The sequence below is a fragment of the Aquarana catesbeiana genome, linkage group LG03, assembly GCF_042186555.1.
Source record: "Aquarana catesbeiana isolate 2022-GZ linkage group LG03, ASM4218655v1, whole genome shotgun sequence".
Classification (NCBI taxonomy): Eukaryota; Metazoa; Chordata; class Amphibia; order Anura; family Ranidae; genus Aquarana; species Aquarana catesbeiana.
Window position 1 is genome coordinate 107,825,104 of NC_133326.1, and position 17,008 is coordinate 107,842,111.

The 17,008-nt window shown below is 40.1% G+C and overlaps 1 protein-coding gene across 1 annotated transcript in view; it reads left to right on the forward strand.

The window, feature by feature from the left end:
* LOC141131539 (cathepsin S-like) overlaps positions 1-16,329 on the forward strand; it is a 40,313-nt gene extending 23,984 nt beyond the window's left edge. The window contains exons 5-8 of the mRNA XM_073618922.1: positions 3,212-3,394; positions 5,013-5,172; positions 10,975-11,092; positions 16,021-16,329. Of these exons, the coding sequence (XP_073475023.1) occupies positions 3,212-3,394; positions 5,013-5,172; positions 10,975-11,092; positions 16,021-16,120 (561 nt within the window). The 3' untranslated portion in view covers positions 16,121-16,329. The remainder of the gene's footprint in view (positions 1-3,211; positions 3,395-5,012; positions 5,173-10,974; positions 11,093-16,020) is intronic.
* The last annotated feature ends 679 nt before the right edge of the window (positions 16,330-17,008 follow it).

Here is a 17,008-nt window from a genome sequence, read left to right on the forward strand (position 1 = left end):
GAACACTGTGCAGAGCTCGCAAAAAAATAACTTGTAGGTTTAGCTGAACACTGTGAGGAAGACGCACTACACTAACTTGTAGTTTTAGCTGAACACTGTGAGCAGGACGCACCACACTAACTTGTAGTTTTAGCTGAACACCGTGAGCAGGACGGACTACACTAACTTGTCATTTTAGCTGAACACTGTGCAGAGGTCTCACTACACTAACTTGTAGTTTTAGCTGAACACTGTGAGCAGGACGCACTGCACTAACTTGTAGCTTTAGATGAACACTGTGCAGAGCTCGCAAAAAAATAACTTGTAGGTTTAGCTGAACACTGTGAGGAGGACGCACCACACTAACTTGTAGTTTTAGCTGAACACTGTGAGCAGTACGCACTGCACTAACTTGTAGCTTTAGATGAACACTGTGCAGAGGTCTCACTACACTAACATGTAGTTTTAGCTGAACACTGTGAGCAGGACGCACTGCACTAACTTGTAGCTTTAGATGAACACTGTGCAGAGGTCTCACTACACTAACTTGTAGTTTTAGCTGAACACTGTGAGCAGGACGCACTACACTAACTTGTAGCTTTAGATGAACACTGTGCAGAGCTGGCAAAAAAATAACTTGTAGGTTTAGCTGAACATTGTGAGGAGGACGCACCACACTAACATGTAGTTTTAGCTGAACACTGTGAGCAGGACACACTGCACTAACTTGTAGCTTTAGATGAACACTGTGCAGAGGTCTCACTACACTAACTTGTAGTTTTAGCTGAACACTGTGAGCAGGACACACTACACTAACTTGTAGTTTTAGCTGACCACTGTGAGCAGGACGCACTACACTAACTTGTAGTTTTAGCTGAACACTGTGAGGAGGACGCACCACACTAACTTGTAGTTTTAGCTGAACACTGTGAGCAGGACGCACTGCACTAACTTGTAGCTTTAGATGAACACTGTGCAGAGCTCGCAAAAAAATAACTTGTAGGTTTAGCTGAACACTGTGAGGAGGACGCACCACACTAACTTGTAGTTTTAGCTGAACACTGTGAGCAGGACGCACTGCACTAACTTGTAGCTTTAGATGAACACTGTGCAGAGGTCTCACTACACTAACTTGTAGTTTTAGCTGAACACTGTGAGCAGGACGCACTACACTAACTTGTAGCTTTAGATGAACACTGTGCAGAGCTGGCAAAAAAATAACTTGTAGGTTTAGTTGAACACTGTGAGGAGGACGCACCACACTAACATGTAGTTTTAGCTGAACACTGTGAGCAGAACTCACTGCACTAACTTGTAGCTTTAGATGAACACTGTGCAGAGGTCTCACTACACTAACATGTAGTTTTAGCTGAACACTGTGAGCAGGACGCACTGCACTAACTTGTAGCTTTAGATGAACACTGTGCAGAGGTCTCACTACACTAACTTGTAGTTTTAGCTGAACACTGTGAGCAGGACGCACTACACTAACTTGTAGCTTTAGATGAACACTGTGCAGAGCTGGCAAAAAAATAACTTGTAGGTTTAGCTGAACACTGTGAGGAGGACGTACCACACTAACATGTAGTTTTAGCTGAACACTGTGAGCAGGACGCACTGCACTAACTTGTAGCTTTAGATGAACACTGTGCAGAGCTCACAAAAAAATAACTTGTAGGTTTAGCTGAACATTGTGAGCAGGACGAACCACACTAAATTGTAGTTTTAGCTGAACACTGTGAGCAGGACGCACTGCACTAACTGTAAATAGTCTAGCTGCCTGACTCTGGTACTAATAGGATCAAAAGAACACCAGCAATTTTCTTCAGGTAGCTGTAAATACTGTAACAAGACAAGCCTGCCTGTCAGTAAGAAGATAACAGGAACGGATCTAGCTAAAGTGAATACAGTGTATATATATATATATATATATATATATATATATATATATATATACAACACCTGGGATGCATATATATATATACACAATACACTGTAAGTGCAGATAACTCACTGATTGTCCTGCCTAATCTATCTAACTCAAATGAAATGACACTGTCTCTCTGTCTATCTATCTCTCTTTCAAAGCCGGAACACACACTACACAGGGCCACCGTGCAGGCGGCCTTATATAGTGTGGGGCGTGTTCTAAACCCCCTGAGCCATAATTGGCCAAAGCCACCCTGGCTTTGGCCAATTACAGCTCTCTCTACCGACGGCGCTGTGATTGGCCAAGCATGCGGGTCATAGTGCATGCTTGGCCAATCATCAGCCAGCAATGCACTGTGATGCCGCAGTGAATTATGGGCCGTGACGCGCCCCCCGAATTTGGCACGAACGGCTCATAAAGTTCGGAATTCGGCGAACGACCGAACAGCCAATGTTCGAGTCGAACATGGGTTCGACTCGAACACGAAGCTCATCCCTAATGTTGAGACACTATATGGACACTTTTTTATTTTTCATTTTTTAATTTTTTTTTTTATGTTTATGTAGCCTGATTGGTCACATTTTGTTATTTGTTATTTTTAGGTTCATACATTTGTAGGCCTTTTTTCACTCATTTGTTTTTTTCATACTTTATTGTTGGTTCCTAGGTACCAAACAGCACAATCTTTTAATCTTTTTCCATTATGTCTTATCCTGTATTTAGGATTTTAAAAGTGCGTCAGTCTGTTTTTCTTTCAGAGTGCAGGGTTTACTAGTTATATATATATAAATACAGATAGATGGACTATTGTACATTCAAGGATCGGTTTTGAACATGTTCCTGAGCAAAGGAGGCTGTGGGGTTGAGTCCTGGAGGTGCACCATTGTGTGTTCTCATATGCATTATACCTTATGGTTGTGATGTTTTGAATGGCTTTGTAATAACAATTATGATTTTTTTACAGACAAAAGTTGTTTGTGCATACAGATTTTACAATTAGTTAGCTTGTCTAGTACCATTAAAGTCCCAAGTTCTATATTTCCCTCTTGTAATATGTTTACATAGGGATGTAGGTATGGAGCTGGAAATCAGTGATAGAGTCCCTGCATCATTTGTTTTTGATAAACATTTGTGTCATGATAGTAATGTAACGTCATGATAATAAATAATGCCTATAGCATATATGAAACCTATGAACTGTGTATTCTTTTATTCTGCCTTTGCACTTTACTAAATTTCAACATTGTAAAGTAACAGTTTCAAAAGTAACCATTATTATTATTTCCTATTGTGCGGTTAAAGGTGGGTATCCTTGAGACCCAAAACTGTCTTAAATCAAAAAACCTTGTTGAACTAAGTGAGCAGCAGTTGGTGGATTGTGACAAATCAAATGAAGGTTGCTGTGGAGGAATTCCAGCAAGGGCCTTGGATTATGTTGTACATCATGGTGTCATGAGGGCTAAAGACTATGAATATAATGAAAAGGTAGGAGCCTTTAATATAATTGTTTTTGGCCCAAAGTTTTGCTTTGTATGACTAAACTCTTCATAAGCATACCCTATTTTAAACATCTTTTTATTAAATATGTTAAGTATTTTGATACAAGGACAGGAAATACCAGTTGAAAATGGTGAGCAAAAACATGTCTTGGGTGAAACCCCCTAACAGAAAAGAGCGACATACCATTTGCATTAAAAAAAGAAGATTCAACAACATGTGTTGAGTAGAACAGGATGCCAACTACACTGTGTACATGAGAATAATACAATCAGTTTTAAGCCAATAGTGGCAGCAAATATCACATAGAGAGAATGGGGAACATGAAAGAATAAAAAAGGGGGGGGGTGAGAAGAGAGAGAAAGAAAAGGAATAGCTAAGCAATCAAAATCGCTAGAAGAAAAAAGGCCAATCCATAGGAGATTAAGGCTTGAAAAGCATCTGAATCGCTCTAGGCCCTCTAGCACGTCCAGGAGGTGCAGTCTTTTTCAGGACTGGAGCTGTCTTCCACAACCAGTGTCTCCATGACCATAATCTCATTAAGTATCTGGGCCCATTCCCATGAACTGGGGGGAGAGGTAGATTTCCAGTGTTGGGAGATAGTGGTGTGAGCTGCCAGTAGGCTGTGCCGCAGAATGCTTTTTTTGATCTTTGAGATGGAACCAGCAATCATCAACAGCAAAGCCACTGCCGGGGATGCCTGTATATTAGAAAAAAACATTGATTTGTAAGAAGTGAAGAATTTTTGCCAGAAGGGAGAGATTTAAGGGACAACCCCACCAGATGTGTAATGGTGAAACAACCTTCTGACAACTGTCTATAGGAGAGGAAGGGTACATCCAATAGAGATCCACTGTTGTCTGGTACCATAGGGACAATATCTTGTACCTGCTCTCTTGGAAATAGGAGGGAATAAGTAGACTAACTAAACCTCGTGCTCATTTATGGTGGGTTCTAGGCACAGCTTTTCTAAGGAAATAAAGGATGAAGGTCAGTAAACCAAGAAATGACCCTCTTCAAGAGGAGAAAAAACTTTGGCTATTGCCATATTTTGCATGACAGACCTGTAAGTGAGTTCCACTGGGTGTTTAAAACACATACACAGTCTTTGTTGAACAAACAGGCTTCATTAGCACAGGGTTGGTAGTTCTGGTTAATATTTGAAATGCCTCAATAATGACATATACAAAGGATTTCTGTGTAAAATATGGCCTTAAACATAAGTCCTTTCTTCATTTGGTGGAAGTTATTTGCTTATGCCTCTATGATAATAATATGTCTCTTTATAAGTACCACATTCTGTGAAACCAACCCAGGAAAGCAGCAGTAAGAATCTGGCAAAACTTTGGTTGTCCTTCAACCCACCTGTGTTGCAGAAACAAATCATTTTATTGAAGAAGTTGATGTGGAAATAATACAGAGAGGGCAAAGTAAAAATAAAAAAGTACCGTACTTAGGTGAAATACTTTACAAAAGTGCATAGTGAGATAGTGAAGTAGGATTGCATTCCAAGGTTAAAAAAGCCTTTTCTTTTCTTCCAAAAACATTCTTACAAAACGTTATTTATGACTTTGTTTTCCCATATTTTCCATGTCATTTAATTTAGCAATCCGTCTGCTTGTTAAAAAATGACGATGCAATACAATTTAATGTGAGCAAATTCTATACTCTGCTTGAAGAAAACAACATGGCATCATCATTGGCACGAGATGGACCTATCTCAGTTGGAATTGATGCAAGTGAAGATTTTATGCTATATAAAACCGGTAAGCTGCAATTGGCAAAAATAAAGTATACACTATAGAACATACAGTAATATTTAAACCTCTCCACACAGCAAAGTCTAAGACATAAGAGGATAATGGTCTGATCTGGTCAGTTATGATTGTATATTAAATGTATGTATATACTGTGTGTGTGTATATATATATATATATAAATATATATATTTTTTTTTTACAACCTCTGCAGACATCCCCTGACTGAATCAGTGGGCAGGATGGAGTTTTCTGGCCAATCGCTATTGTTATATCTAAGCTAAGCCCAGAGTCTTTGTTCTCTCCCTTCTTTATCTTACATTAGCACAAGTATTAATGCATTGGTTGATTTAATCATGCATGCTTATGGTAGCATTTTTTGTAAGGCAGGCATAATTACACCTTGGTAGATGCTATAAGAAATTAATTAGCTCCTACTCAAACCCAACATGGCTGCCCTCATTTTTTCGCTGATCACATGCATACAACATATCACATGTATGTAGGAACCTGGCTCACAATTGTTAATTGTTCTTTTATAGCACTGTCACTTCCCAGTGGTACTACTTGTAGGTGGGGTGCAGTGTGGTGCCGCAATAATAATACACACAGTCAGGTGCGTTGTATTTTTTTAATACATTTTAATAAATTACAACAAAAAACACAATATATAGTGTAACCCAATTTTTTGGGAAAAATATGAAAGATGATGTTACGCCGAGTAAATAGATACCCAACATGTCATGCTTTAAAATTGTGCATGCTGGTGGAATGGTGGCAAACGACAGTATTTAAAAATCTCCATAGGCAATGCTTTAAAATTTTCTACAGGTTACTAGTTTTGGGTTACAGAGGAGATCTAGTGCAAAAATGATTGCTCTTGCTCTGACATTCGTGGCAATACCTCACATGTGTAGTTTTAACACCATTTACTTATGTGGGCGTGACCTATGTGTGCGTTCAGCACTGTGCATGAGCATGGGGGGACAGGGGCACTTTAAAAAAAAAAATGTGTTATTATTAATTGTAATAATTTATTTTTTATTTGTACACTGTCCCTTTAATAATCTGTTTTGATCACTTTTGTTCCTATCATGAGCACGGGGGGGGGGGGGGGGGGTCACTTTAAAAAAAAAACTTTAAACATTTGTTTTGATCATAGAAACTAAAAAAGAGAGCAGGTGCGGGACTTTAAGTGAGGCACACGGGAGCAGAAGTCTAACTAGATTAAAGTATCAATTTTTTAATAAAATAATACATGAATTCATAAGTTTACATTTATAGGCACATAGCTCAATAATTATAATTTGTATTTAATCATAAAATACATTCCAACAAGGACTTCTATGTAAACATATGAGGATATGAATAAAAAGTACATAATAGTAATTATGTGACAAAGTCAGAAATACAATAACATTGGAACGTCCATACATAGCTAATAATAGTGTATATATAATGGTAGTTGTAAGCTCTACGCCGTTTCGGGACCTTATAGCCACTCATCAGGAGCATAACCGTATTAATCACCTACGAATAGGGAACATAGCAATATTTAGGATAATTTGAAGGACAAGTGGGCAAATGTAAAACATGAAATTCTACATTCTTCCACAAAGACCATACACTTACAATTGCGTCCGTGCAAAGGCGGTGCAGCCCTGAATGCAAAACCCGCCCACAATGCCGGGGTCCGAAGCTGAGGGAGCGTATCCAGGCAGCAAACCCGGCACGAGAAACCCCCAGATTGGGTCAAAGTGTGAATCCAAATTATAAAGTGACGGGGGTGACCTCAAAGGGAGGAGGAAAAGACCTGAAAAGCAAAAACACGTAGTGGATAGGTGAGAATAGTGGGAAAAAATGAAAGAAGAGTATAGAGCAGTGGAAATGGATGTAGAGTGAAAAGAGTGAAGGAAAAGGGGAGGGCTGCTCATCTCTCTTACCAGCAACTGCAACCGCCGGATTGGATCTCAGGTGTCCTGATCCGCCAGGTAAGCCTAAAAACCACTGGGAAGTGACGGGGACGTGGGGGAAGACCCTCCCGCTGCTTCTAAAAGTGATCCAGTGGCAAATCCGCCTCTGGGGCCGCTTTTATCAGTTAGAGAATCGGGCGCTGAAAAAAAAACCATACTTGAGTTATAGCATATTGCTACAGCCATAACCCCAGTATTCCACTCCACTGCCAACCGATGACGTCATTTGTCTATGGCCAGGTCAGTAAGTCTACGTATGTTTTAGTAAAGAATAGTCCTGCAGGGAATTGTGCTGACCACTTGGTGTACATGGCATTGCACAAAGCACTTTTGTTGAAATAAAGCTAGAACCCAACGCCTGCCTTTGTTCTGTTGTTTTAAGAATGCTTCAATTAGGAATACAGTAAAACCTTGGATTGCAAGCATAATTTGTTCCAGAAAGATGCTTGTAATCCAAAGCACTTGTATATCATACAGTGGTGGCTGGTGCTCAAATTTTTTTGTGGGGCGCAAACAAACTAAGCAGCCTCACTGTGCCCGTCAATTGCAGCCTCACTGTGCCCATCAATTGCAGCCTCACTGTGCCCATCAATTGCAGCCTCACTGTGCCCATCAAATGCAGCCACTGTGCCCATCAATTGCAGCCACTGTGCCCATCAAACGCAGCCATTTTGCCCATCATACGCAGCCATTTTGCCCATCATATGCAGCCATGTGTGCCCATCATATGCAGCCACTTGGACCCATCATGCGCAGCCATTGTGCCCATCAAACACAGCCACTGTGCCCATCAAATTCAACCACTTGTGCCCATCATACGCAGCCACTTGGGCCCATCAAATGCGGCCATTGTGCCCATCAAACACAGCCACTTGTGCCCATCATATGCAGCCACTTGTGCCTATCATATGCAGCCACTTGTGCCCATCATATGCAGCCATTGTGCCCATCAAACACAACCACTTGTGCCCATCATACGCAGCCATTATGCCCATCAAACACAGACACTGTGCCCATCAAATTCAACCATTTGTGCCCATCATATGCAGCCACCTGTGCCCATCAAATGCAGCCACCTGTGCCCATCAAATGCAGCCACTTGTGCCCATCATAAGCAGCCACTTCTGCTGATCATATGCAGCCACTTGTGCCCATCATATGCAGCCATTGTGCCCATCAAACGCAGCCACTTGTGTCCATTATATGCAGCCACTTGTGTCCATCATATGCAGCCACTTGTGCTCATCATATGCAGCCATTATGCCCATCAAACACAGCCACTGTGCCCATCAAATTCAACCAATTGTGCCCATCATATGCAGCCACCTGTGCCCATCAAATGCAGCCACTTGTGCCCATCATAAGCAGCCACTTCTGCTGATCATATGCAGCCACTTGTGCCCATCATATGCAGCCATTGTGCCCATCAAACGCAGCCACTTGTGTCCATTATATGCAGCCACTTGTGCCCATCATATGCAGCCACTTGTGCTCATCATATGCACCCACTTGTGCCCATCGTATGCAGCCATTGTGCCCATCAAACGCAGCCACTGTGCCCATCATATGCAGCCACTTGTGCCCATCATATGCAGCCACTTGTGCCCGTCATATGCAGCCACTGTGCCCTTCAAATGCAGCCACTTGTGCCTGTCATATGCAGCCATTGTGCCCATTAAACTCAGCCACTTGTGCCCATCAAACGCAGCCACTTGTGCCCGTCAAATGCAGCCACTTGTGCCCATCATATGCAGCCACTTGTGCCCATCAAATGCAGCCACTTGTGCCCATCAAATGCAGCCACTTGTGCCCAACAAATGCAGCCACTTGTGCCCATCATATGCAGCCACATGTGCCCATCATATGCAGCCACATGTGCCCATCCTATGCAGCCACTTGTGCCCATCAAATGCAACCACTTGTGCCAGTCAAATGCAGCCACTTGTGCCCAGTATATGCAGCCACTTGTGCCCATCATATGCAGCCACTTGTGCCCACCGACCCCCCCCCACTCGCGGGGCTCGTGGCTCTGGCAGCACCCCCAACCCCCACGTGTGGCTCTGACAGACCTACCCAGCACTTACTGCCAGGCAGCAGCTCCTCTCAGTGCATCGAATAGGGTGGACTGGCTTTGGCCAGTCAGGAAACAGGTCTGACACCCTGCCTCCTAGTGAAATTTAATTTGCTAACGGCACACAATTGGGTGGGATCAGGGCGCACTGTCTGCGCCCCGAGCCCACTCTATTTTGAAGCCTATTAGAGCCTCTGGCTCTAATCAGTTGCTTCAAAAAGTACCACCTCCTCCTGCCCCCTCCATAGGAATCCATGCGTCTGGCATCCTGAAAGGGGCCAGGCGCATGGATGGGGGGGCAGAGCATAAACCATCTCCACTTGAGAACATTGGAAGTCTGCACAGCTGGTTCCTAATGAGCACAGGAGTGGCTCCAAGGCTTTGTTTGACATAGTCTAATCGCTGTGTCACACACAGGAAGGTGAGCATATACACCTGTGGGGGCGGCTGGAAGACACCACAGCATGTTTTTTGGTGGCACAGTTTGGAAGATAGGATATGTGAAATTCACCAAATTTTTGGACTAATTTATTTGGGCACTTTTATATCATTGGATATACACGTTTTTGGACTTCATTTATTCACTGTTTGTTATATCCTCTTGTATTTTATTTTGATATTTTAATTGATATGTTGTTTTGTTTGATCACTCACTTGCTGTGTTTCACATAGCACTGTGCACTTTATACTTTAGCACTTAGGGGTAGTTTTACGCATGCACATATATGTGAGGGGAGCTGATTATTTTAAAATCCTTTATACCTACATATTGCGCTATGGAGTTTTTTTCTCTTGCATAAACCATCTCCACTTGAGAACATTGGAAGTCTGCACAGCTGGTTCCTAATGAGCACAGGAGTGGCTCCAAGGCTTTGTTTGACATAGTCTAATCGCTGTGTCACACACAGGAAGGTGAGCATATACACCTGTGGGGGCGGCTGGAAGACACCATAGCATGTTTTTTGGTGGCACAGTTTGGAAGATAGGATATGTGAAATTCACCAAATTTTTGGACTAATTTATTTGGGCACTTTTATATCATTGGATATACACGTTTTTGGACTTCATTTATTCACTGTTTGTTATATCCCCTTGTATTTTATTTTGATATTTTAATGGATATGTTGTTTTGTTTGATCACTCATTTGCTGTGTTTCACATAGCACTGTGCACTTTATACTTTAGCACCTAGGGGTACTGCACTTTGAGTGCAGCGATTTTTTCTAGCGCAGACACATTGTTTTTTTATTTTTTTTATTTTTTTTTATTTCACAGTGCACGGGCTGCCACTGATATCAAAGCAAATTTTCCCATAAGAAATAATGGAAACTCAAACAATTTGTTCCACAACCATTTATTCATAGGTCCTTCAGTTTATAGTCCATATAAAAAGATTAGAGTAATGTGACCAGGTTATGTAACCATAAAATGTCCATCCACAAATGGAAGCCTCCACAAGGGGATTAGAAGCAAAATCCAGCAGGAGCTACAGAGTATAAAAGAGAAGAGAGGCGCCTCTAAGTGTAGAAATATGTTGCTAAATGTTGTACCATCATTAAATGTAACCATATTGCTACACTTAGAGGCGCCTCCCTTCTCTTTTATACTCAGTTGTGAAATGACGCCACTTGTATATCAAGACATCGCTTGTATATCAAGTCAAAATGTATTTAAAAATTTTGCTTGTCTTGCAAAATGCTCTCAAACCAAGGTTTTACTGTAGACTGATATCACAGATTTTTCTCTTACTCTCTACATTAATATCAGGTATCTTTACTGGAAATTGTACTGAAAAGGTAACTCATGCAGTCATTATAGTAGGATATGGCACAGAATATGATGAAAAGACGGGTCAGGACACAGACTACTGGATAATAAAAAACAGGTATGTTTCTTAACTTAAATATTCCTGATGACCAGATTTTTAATGTAATATTGTCTAGAATACTAGGCAAGTAAATGCCACAAAGACTATTTTTTTACCAAATGCTAGTAAAAACAAAAAGCTTCTGGCATCTTTTTCTTTACAGCTAATAAAATGTGTGTTGCTGTTACAATATGCTAAAAATTATATCCTTAAACTACGTAGAGGGTTCTTTACTGTAAGCGCAGTAAGGATGTGGAATTCCCTTTCACAGGCGGTGGTTTCAGCGGGGAGCATCGATAATTTCAAAAAACTATTAGATAAGCACCTGAACAACCATAACATACAGGGATATACAATGTAATACTGACATTTAATTCACACATAGGTTGGACTTGATGGACTTGTGTCTTTTTTTCAACCTCGCCCATTATGTAACTATATTATACATATGAATATGTTATGAATATGAGTATATTCTCTCTCACATAGAGTACCTATGGTAAAAATTTTAAATCGTATACTAATTTTCACATTGTGTTTTAATTATTTCTAGCCTACTCCTATTACTCTGAATGATCCTGAAGTTTGTAAATTAACTTAAAGTAGAACTATAGGCAAAACTGTTTTTTTTTTTTCATTTCGGATAGAGTAAAGGAATTTATTTGCCAACTGTGTCCCATTGCAAAAATCTCCCTTCACTTCCTGTCCCATAGCCAAACAGGAAGTGAGAGGAAATCCCTGCAAAATAAGGGAATTCCTTGGGGACCCCCAGGTCACCAGAACTATTACTTTTCTGTTGACAACCCGAAATTTGGAATTTTCTTTTACTTTCATTTCAATGATAATGGTAAACAGGACAAATAGAGAGGGTGAATCTCCTTAACGGGGCACAGGCAGCAATAAAAAATGACAAGCATTTTAATCCCTCTCCATCTAAAACAAAAAAACTAAAAAGTTTTGCCTTTAGTTATCCTTTTGTAAAGACCCCCACACATTAACTTACATTAATTCTATGACATGTAGTCACTATGCCCTGTGAGTAGGCATTGTTGTGTTTCAGGAGGCGGAGTCATTACAGAAATCACTGTTTGCAGGCAGCAAGGTACCATGGGATATGTAGTTTTTAGAAATTGAAAGCAAATAGCAGAGAAGAAGCTACAAAGCATGCAGGAAATCCAGGAAGTTGTGAAAAGAGATGGCAGCAGACAGGCAGCACTCCAAATATAAAAAGGACATTTTTCAATTAGGTTTATATTAGATTGTCAAAAATAACTATTGGACTTTAGCCCACTGTTGGCTGAATCTGGGTCACAGGAGTGCAGAACTAAGTGCACTCCTGTGGCTCACAGGAGAAGTATGGCCAAAATAACTTTAAGGTTCGGATGGACCCGTTCTTTTTGCCAGAAATTACTGTAAACCCCTCCCAAAATCATATCTTTTCTGAAAGCAGAGACCCTGGGGAATAAAATGGTGCACTAGATGGGGTGGAGTGTGCGGGATGTCCCAGTTAGTCAACATCGGGTGATAAGGAAGCGGGATGGTTCTATCGGGGCGACCCAAGATATTGCACAAGTACTCTGTATGCAGTTGTACCCTCTTATCCTTATGTATGCTCTTAGTAAGTAGCGAAAGGGTATTACGTTAGTTCGAGCTTATAATGAGAAAAAACAATAAGTGGTACCCTACATTCTCCTCCTTACAATGTATATGGTTTTGTAATATTCTGAAGTCTTGTATGTCTGCTTTGTATAAATACAATTTTACATGTTTATATAATGATACTGATACAAAATATTAATAAAAATATTTGAAATAAAAAAATAAATAAATAAAAATGGTGCACTAGAATACATTTTATTGCAAATAAACAAAACAACTATTATACCCATTTTTTTGGTCAAATTTAAAAGATAAGATTGTGTTGAGTAAACAGATCCCAAACATGTCAAGTCTTAAAATTGCACCCTGCAGCTGCCCTGTCACTTTTGCCTGAAAGCCTTTTGCTGGCTCTTTAAGCCGGTATCAAGTTTACAACTGCAGCAGGAGCTGTGAACTTCATCTAACCACTTGTCTACCATGGCATTAAAAAACATACTCTGGTAGACACGTGGTTAAAGTATAGCTGACTTCTCTATTTGTCCTAATGATCAATCTCACTGAAAGTGGAACTAAAAGAAAATCCCAAATTTTCAGTTGTCACCAGAACAGGAACGGGAATAGAGGGGAAATCTTGCAAGACCCGTTCTGGTGAACCTGGTCACCTTTCCCTGACTTTGGAGGAATATCCTCTTAGTTCCTGTTGTAACTATGGAACTCCCCAATGGCAAAAAAAAACTTTTTACTGAAAAAAGTTTTGCCTTCATTTTGACTTTCTACTTTTTTCAATTAAACCTTTTTCAGACTACAAACAATTCAGTTTGGTTTAGTCAAAGTGCTTACTATTATGAATTAGTTTTAATGTGTTGTTTCAGAACTTTGACTTTTCAAAAATATTGTTCATGTTAAAAGGCTTAGAGATCATTTAGATAGTAAAGCGGAGCTCCGCCCAAAAGGAGAAGCTCTGCTTGTCTGTCTCCTCCCACCCCCCCTCCACTGCCGCATTTGGCACTTTTCAGAGGGGAGGGAGAGCGGGTACCTGGTTTTGACAGGTACCCGCTCCCACTTCCGGGTGAGTTCGCCATAGAGAACTCAGCCGGAAGCTTGGTTGGCCCCCCTCCTCCTTCCCGTGCCACCGGGCCATTCACAAAGAGCCGCACGCTTTTCGCATGCGCAGTAGTGAACCGGTTTTACTGCTGGTTTCCCTTAGCCGAGACAGCGGAGGCAGCACCCGAGAGCCGATTGATAAATCGGCTTGGGTGAGGACCCCGCTGGATTTGTGGACAGGTAAGTGTCTTAATATTAAAAGTCAGCAGCTACAGTATTTGTAGCTGCTGACCTGGAGCTCCGCTTTAATGACTCTACATAAAATGACTGTAATGTCTTTAGAATACCATATACACTTTTACAAAGTTGGTTTTAGACATCAAGGGTGTTAAAAATACCCAGAAGCCAAGAATTTGAAGAAAAGTGAATTTGTACCCATAGTAATCAGATTATTATTTATTTAATTAAACATAGAAAAACATAGTTGCAAGAAGCAAATGCTTTAAAACATGCTTCAGATTTCTTCCAGACGTTTGGCTCACAGTTGTGGTGTAGCCCTATTGATCTCAATGGACAAGTTTGACAGGCAGTGCCACAAAAACCAAATACCAAATACCACAGCCATAACGCAAAGCATCACAGCTGCACCATGTATACAGCCCTGTGAAATTGCAATGTTAGAATTTGGGTGGGCAACTGAGAGGTAGTAAAACTGCAGCTCAGCCACCTGTTTTTAGTGCTCCCCCCTCCCATCCCCTGGCTGTCCATGTGAAAGAACGCTACTACCATCTAGCTTGTTCTCATCTGTGTTGAATATGTAAGAATTCATTGGAGTTGATTTACTAAAGGCAAATAGACTGTGCACTTTGCAAAGTGCAGTTGCTTAGTAAATGAGCAAAAGTTCTGCTGACTTCCATCATCCAATAATGTTCAAGCAAAAATTTTGTTTTTTATTTTTTTTTTTTTTCCTTGCATGTGATTGGGTATTCTTTGCAAAGAGAAGCTTTACCTCATTTACCAACCTCTGGAGAAACTGCACTTGCAGAGTATAACTGCACTTTGAAAAGTGCAGTCTTTTTACCTTTAGTAAATCAACCCCCTGGTTTCATATGGGATATGTTCAACACTTATTACTTTGATGCCAGGAAATTGGGTGTTTAGGGTGACATTACAAGAGCAGATGTCTCATTGCAAAAATACAGGTTGTGAGATATTAGCCAATCCTTAACCAAGTGTAATGAGATTGAAAACTGTTGTAATCATCTTCCCAATAGGGAAATCTTCTTTTCTTATCTTCCGAAGAAGAACAATCAGTTACTGGTTGTAGAAGGTATTTTCCAACATGTAAGAAGATCTCTTAGCATGATTACTTTTAACAATTAAAAAAAATCATTACTGGATTATTAATGTAACTGATTGTCTTAAAGTGGGTGTAAACTCCCATGCATGAATTTTACCTATAGGTAAGCCTATAATAAGGCTTACCTATAGGTATTGTAAATATCTCCTAAACATGCACCGTTTAGGAGATGTACTGCAGATGCAGCCAGGGACATCACTGGCACATGCGCTCTGAAGGAACGGCATACCTGTGCCGTTCCTTGAAAGACCTGTGCCATAAACGGTGGCTCCCGTGCGCATGCGCGGGTGTGAGATCATTGCGACTCCGGCTGCTCACACAGGAACCCGAAAAGAAGACCGGGTAAAGATGGAAGCGCCTTCAGCTGTGACAGAGCGCTGTTAGAGGGCTTCGTTCTAAGGTAAGTTTCAGATAATGCATTATGACGTTACCTAGCAGGTTAAAAAACAAACAAAAACAAAAAAAAAACAACACTTTACTACCGCTTTAAGCAATGATTGAAATAATTGCACTCTGTGCTTTTACTGATCATGTCTATGGTAACTCTTTATTATTATTATAATTATTATTATATTTTTTATTATAAATAATTATTTATATAATAATTATTATAATAATTATTATTATTTAATAATTATTATAATTATTGAAATGCCATTATATGACTATGCCATTAAATAACTAGGAAAAGCTATAGACAGCTGTAACCTGGCAATGAGCAAAAGTGTAACACCTGTCATTCAACATAATGAATATTTCATTGTACCTATGGTAATGATTATTATCTCTGAAAGAAATAATTATTACTATAGTTCTATCAGGAACTTAGACTTATGTATCGCCCACAATAGTTCATACTGACCATTTCCTTCCATATCTAATTTTGTTCAGTCTATAAGTTAAGTTAAATGATACATTTTGCTCTTCTTTTTTTCTTTTCTAGCTGGGCAGAAGTTTGGGGAGACAAAGGTTATGCAAAGCTGCAACGTAATGTTAACTTGTGCGGCATCGACACAATGGCGACCTCGGTGGACTTCGTCTAGTGGTGGACTTCGTCTAGTGCCACTGAAGAATTGTCAGACCACTATAGCCCAGAGTCTTATATTGCAATATGAAGGTCCTTTTACAAATATTGGCTTATGTGCCTATCATATCAATATGTTCAGTATTGTTCATTAAAGTTTTTTTTTTTTTTTCAAATGCTTGCAAATTGTATATACAAATAAATAAAATAGATGCAGATTCAAGTGTTTGAAGGTTGCTCAGTCATTTGTTTTTTCTGCTAACAACACATGCCAAAATCTTTACTCAGTGCCACACTCAGTATCACAAACTTGGCATGCAAAATTTGCACATAAAGAGATTTTTTTTCAATATTTTTGTAATTTAAAGGGATTTTGTCAAGTGTGAATGTGACATTTTTATGGGACCCTACGGCCTTTGCCACATGGGCTTTAGCTTGTATAAAAGCAGTATGAACAGCAAGCTTTGAGAAAGCATTTGCAGGGCTTTCAGTAAGCTCTGTTGAAGCTTTCCAGTTTGTAAATGTTGAACACAGATCCTACTGGGAGTATTGATCACCATTTTAAGCAAGCTGCTAGCAGGCTTTAGCACGCTTTCAACAAGCTTCAAGAAGTACTGAAGCTTGCTAGCAGCTTGTTTAAAATGGCAATCAACACTCCTATTAGGATATGTGTTCAACATTTACAAACTGGAGTTGAATGGTACTTTAAAGACTTTAACAAAGCCTGCTGAAAGCTCTGCAAATACTTTGTCAAAGCTTGCTGTTATGCTCTTATACAAGCAGAAACCCAAGTGAAGCAGGCCTGTCAGTATACATCATGTACAGTTGTGTGAAAAAATATATGCCCCCTTTCTGATTTTAAAATTTTTTTTTGCATATTTGTCACGCTTAAATGACTCAGATCATC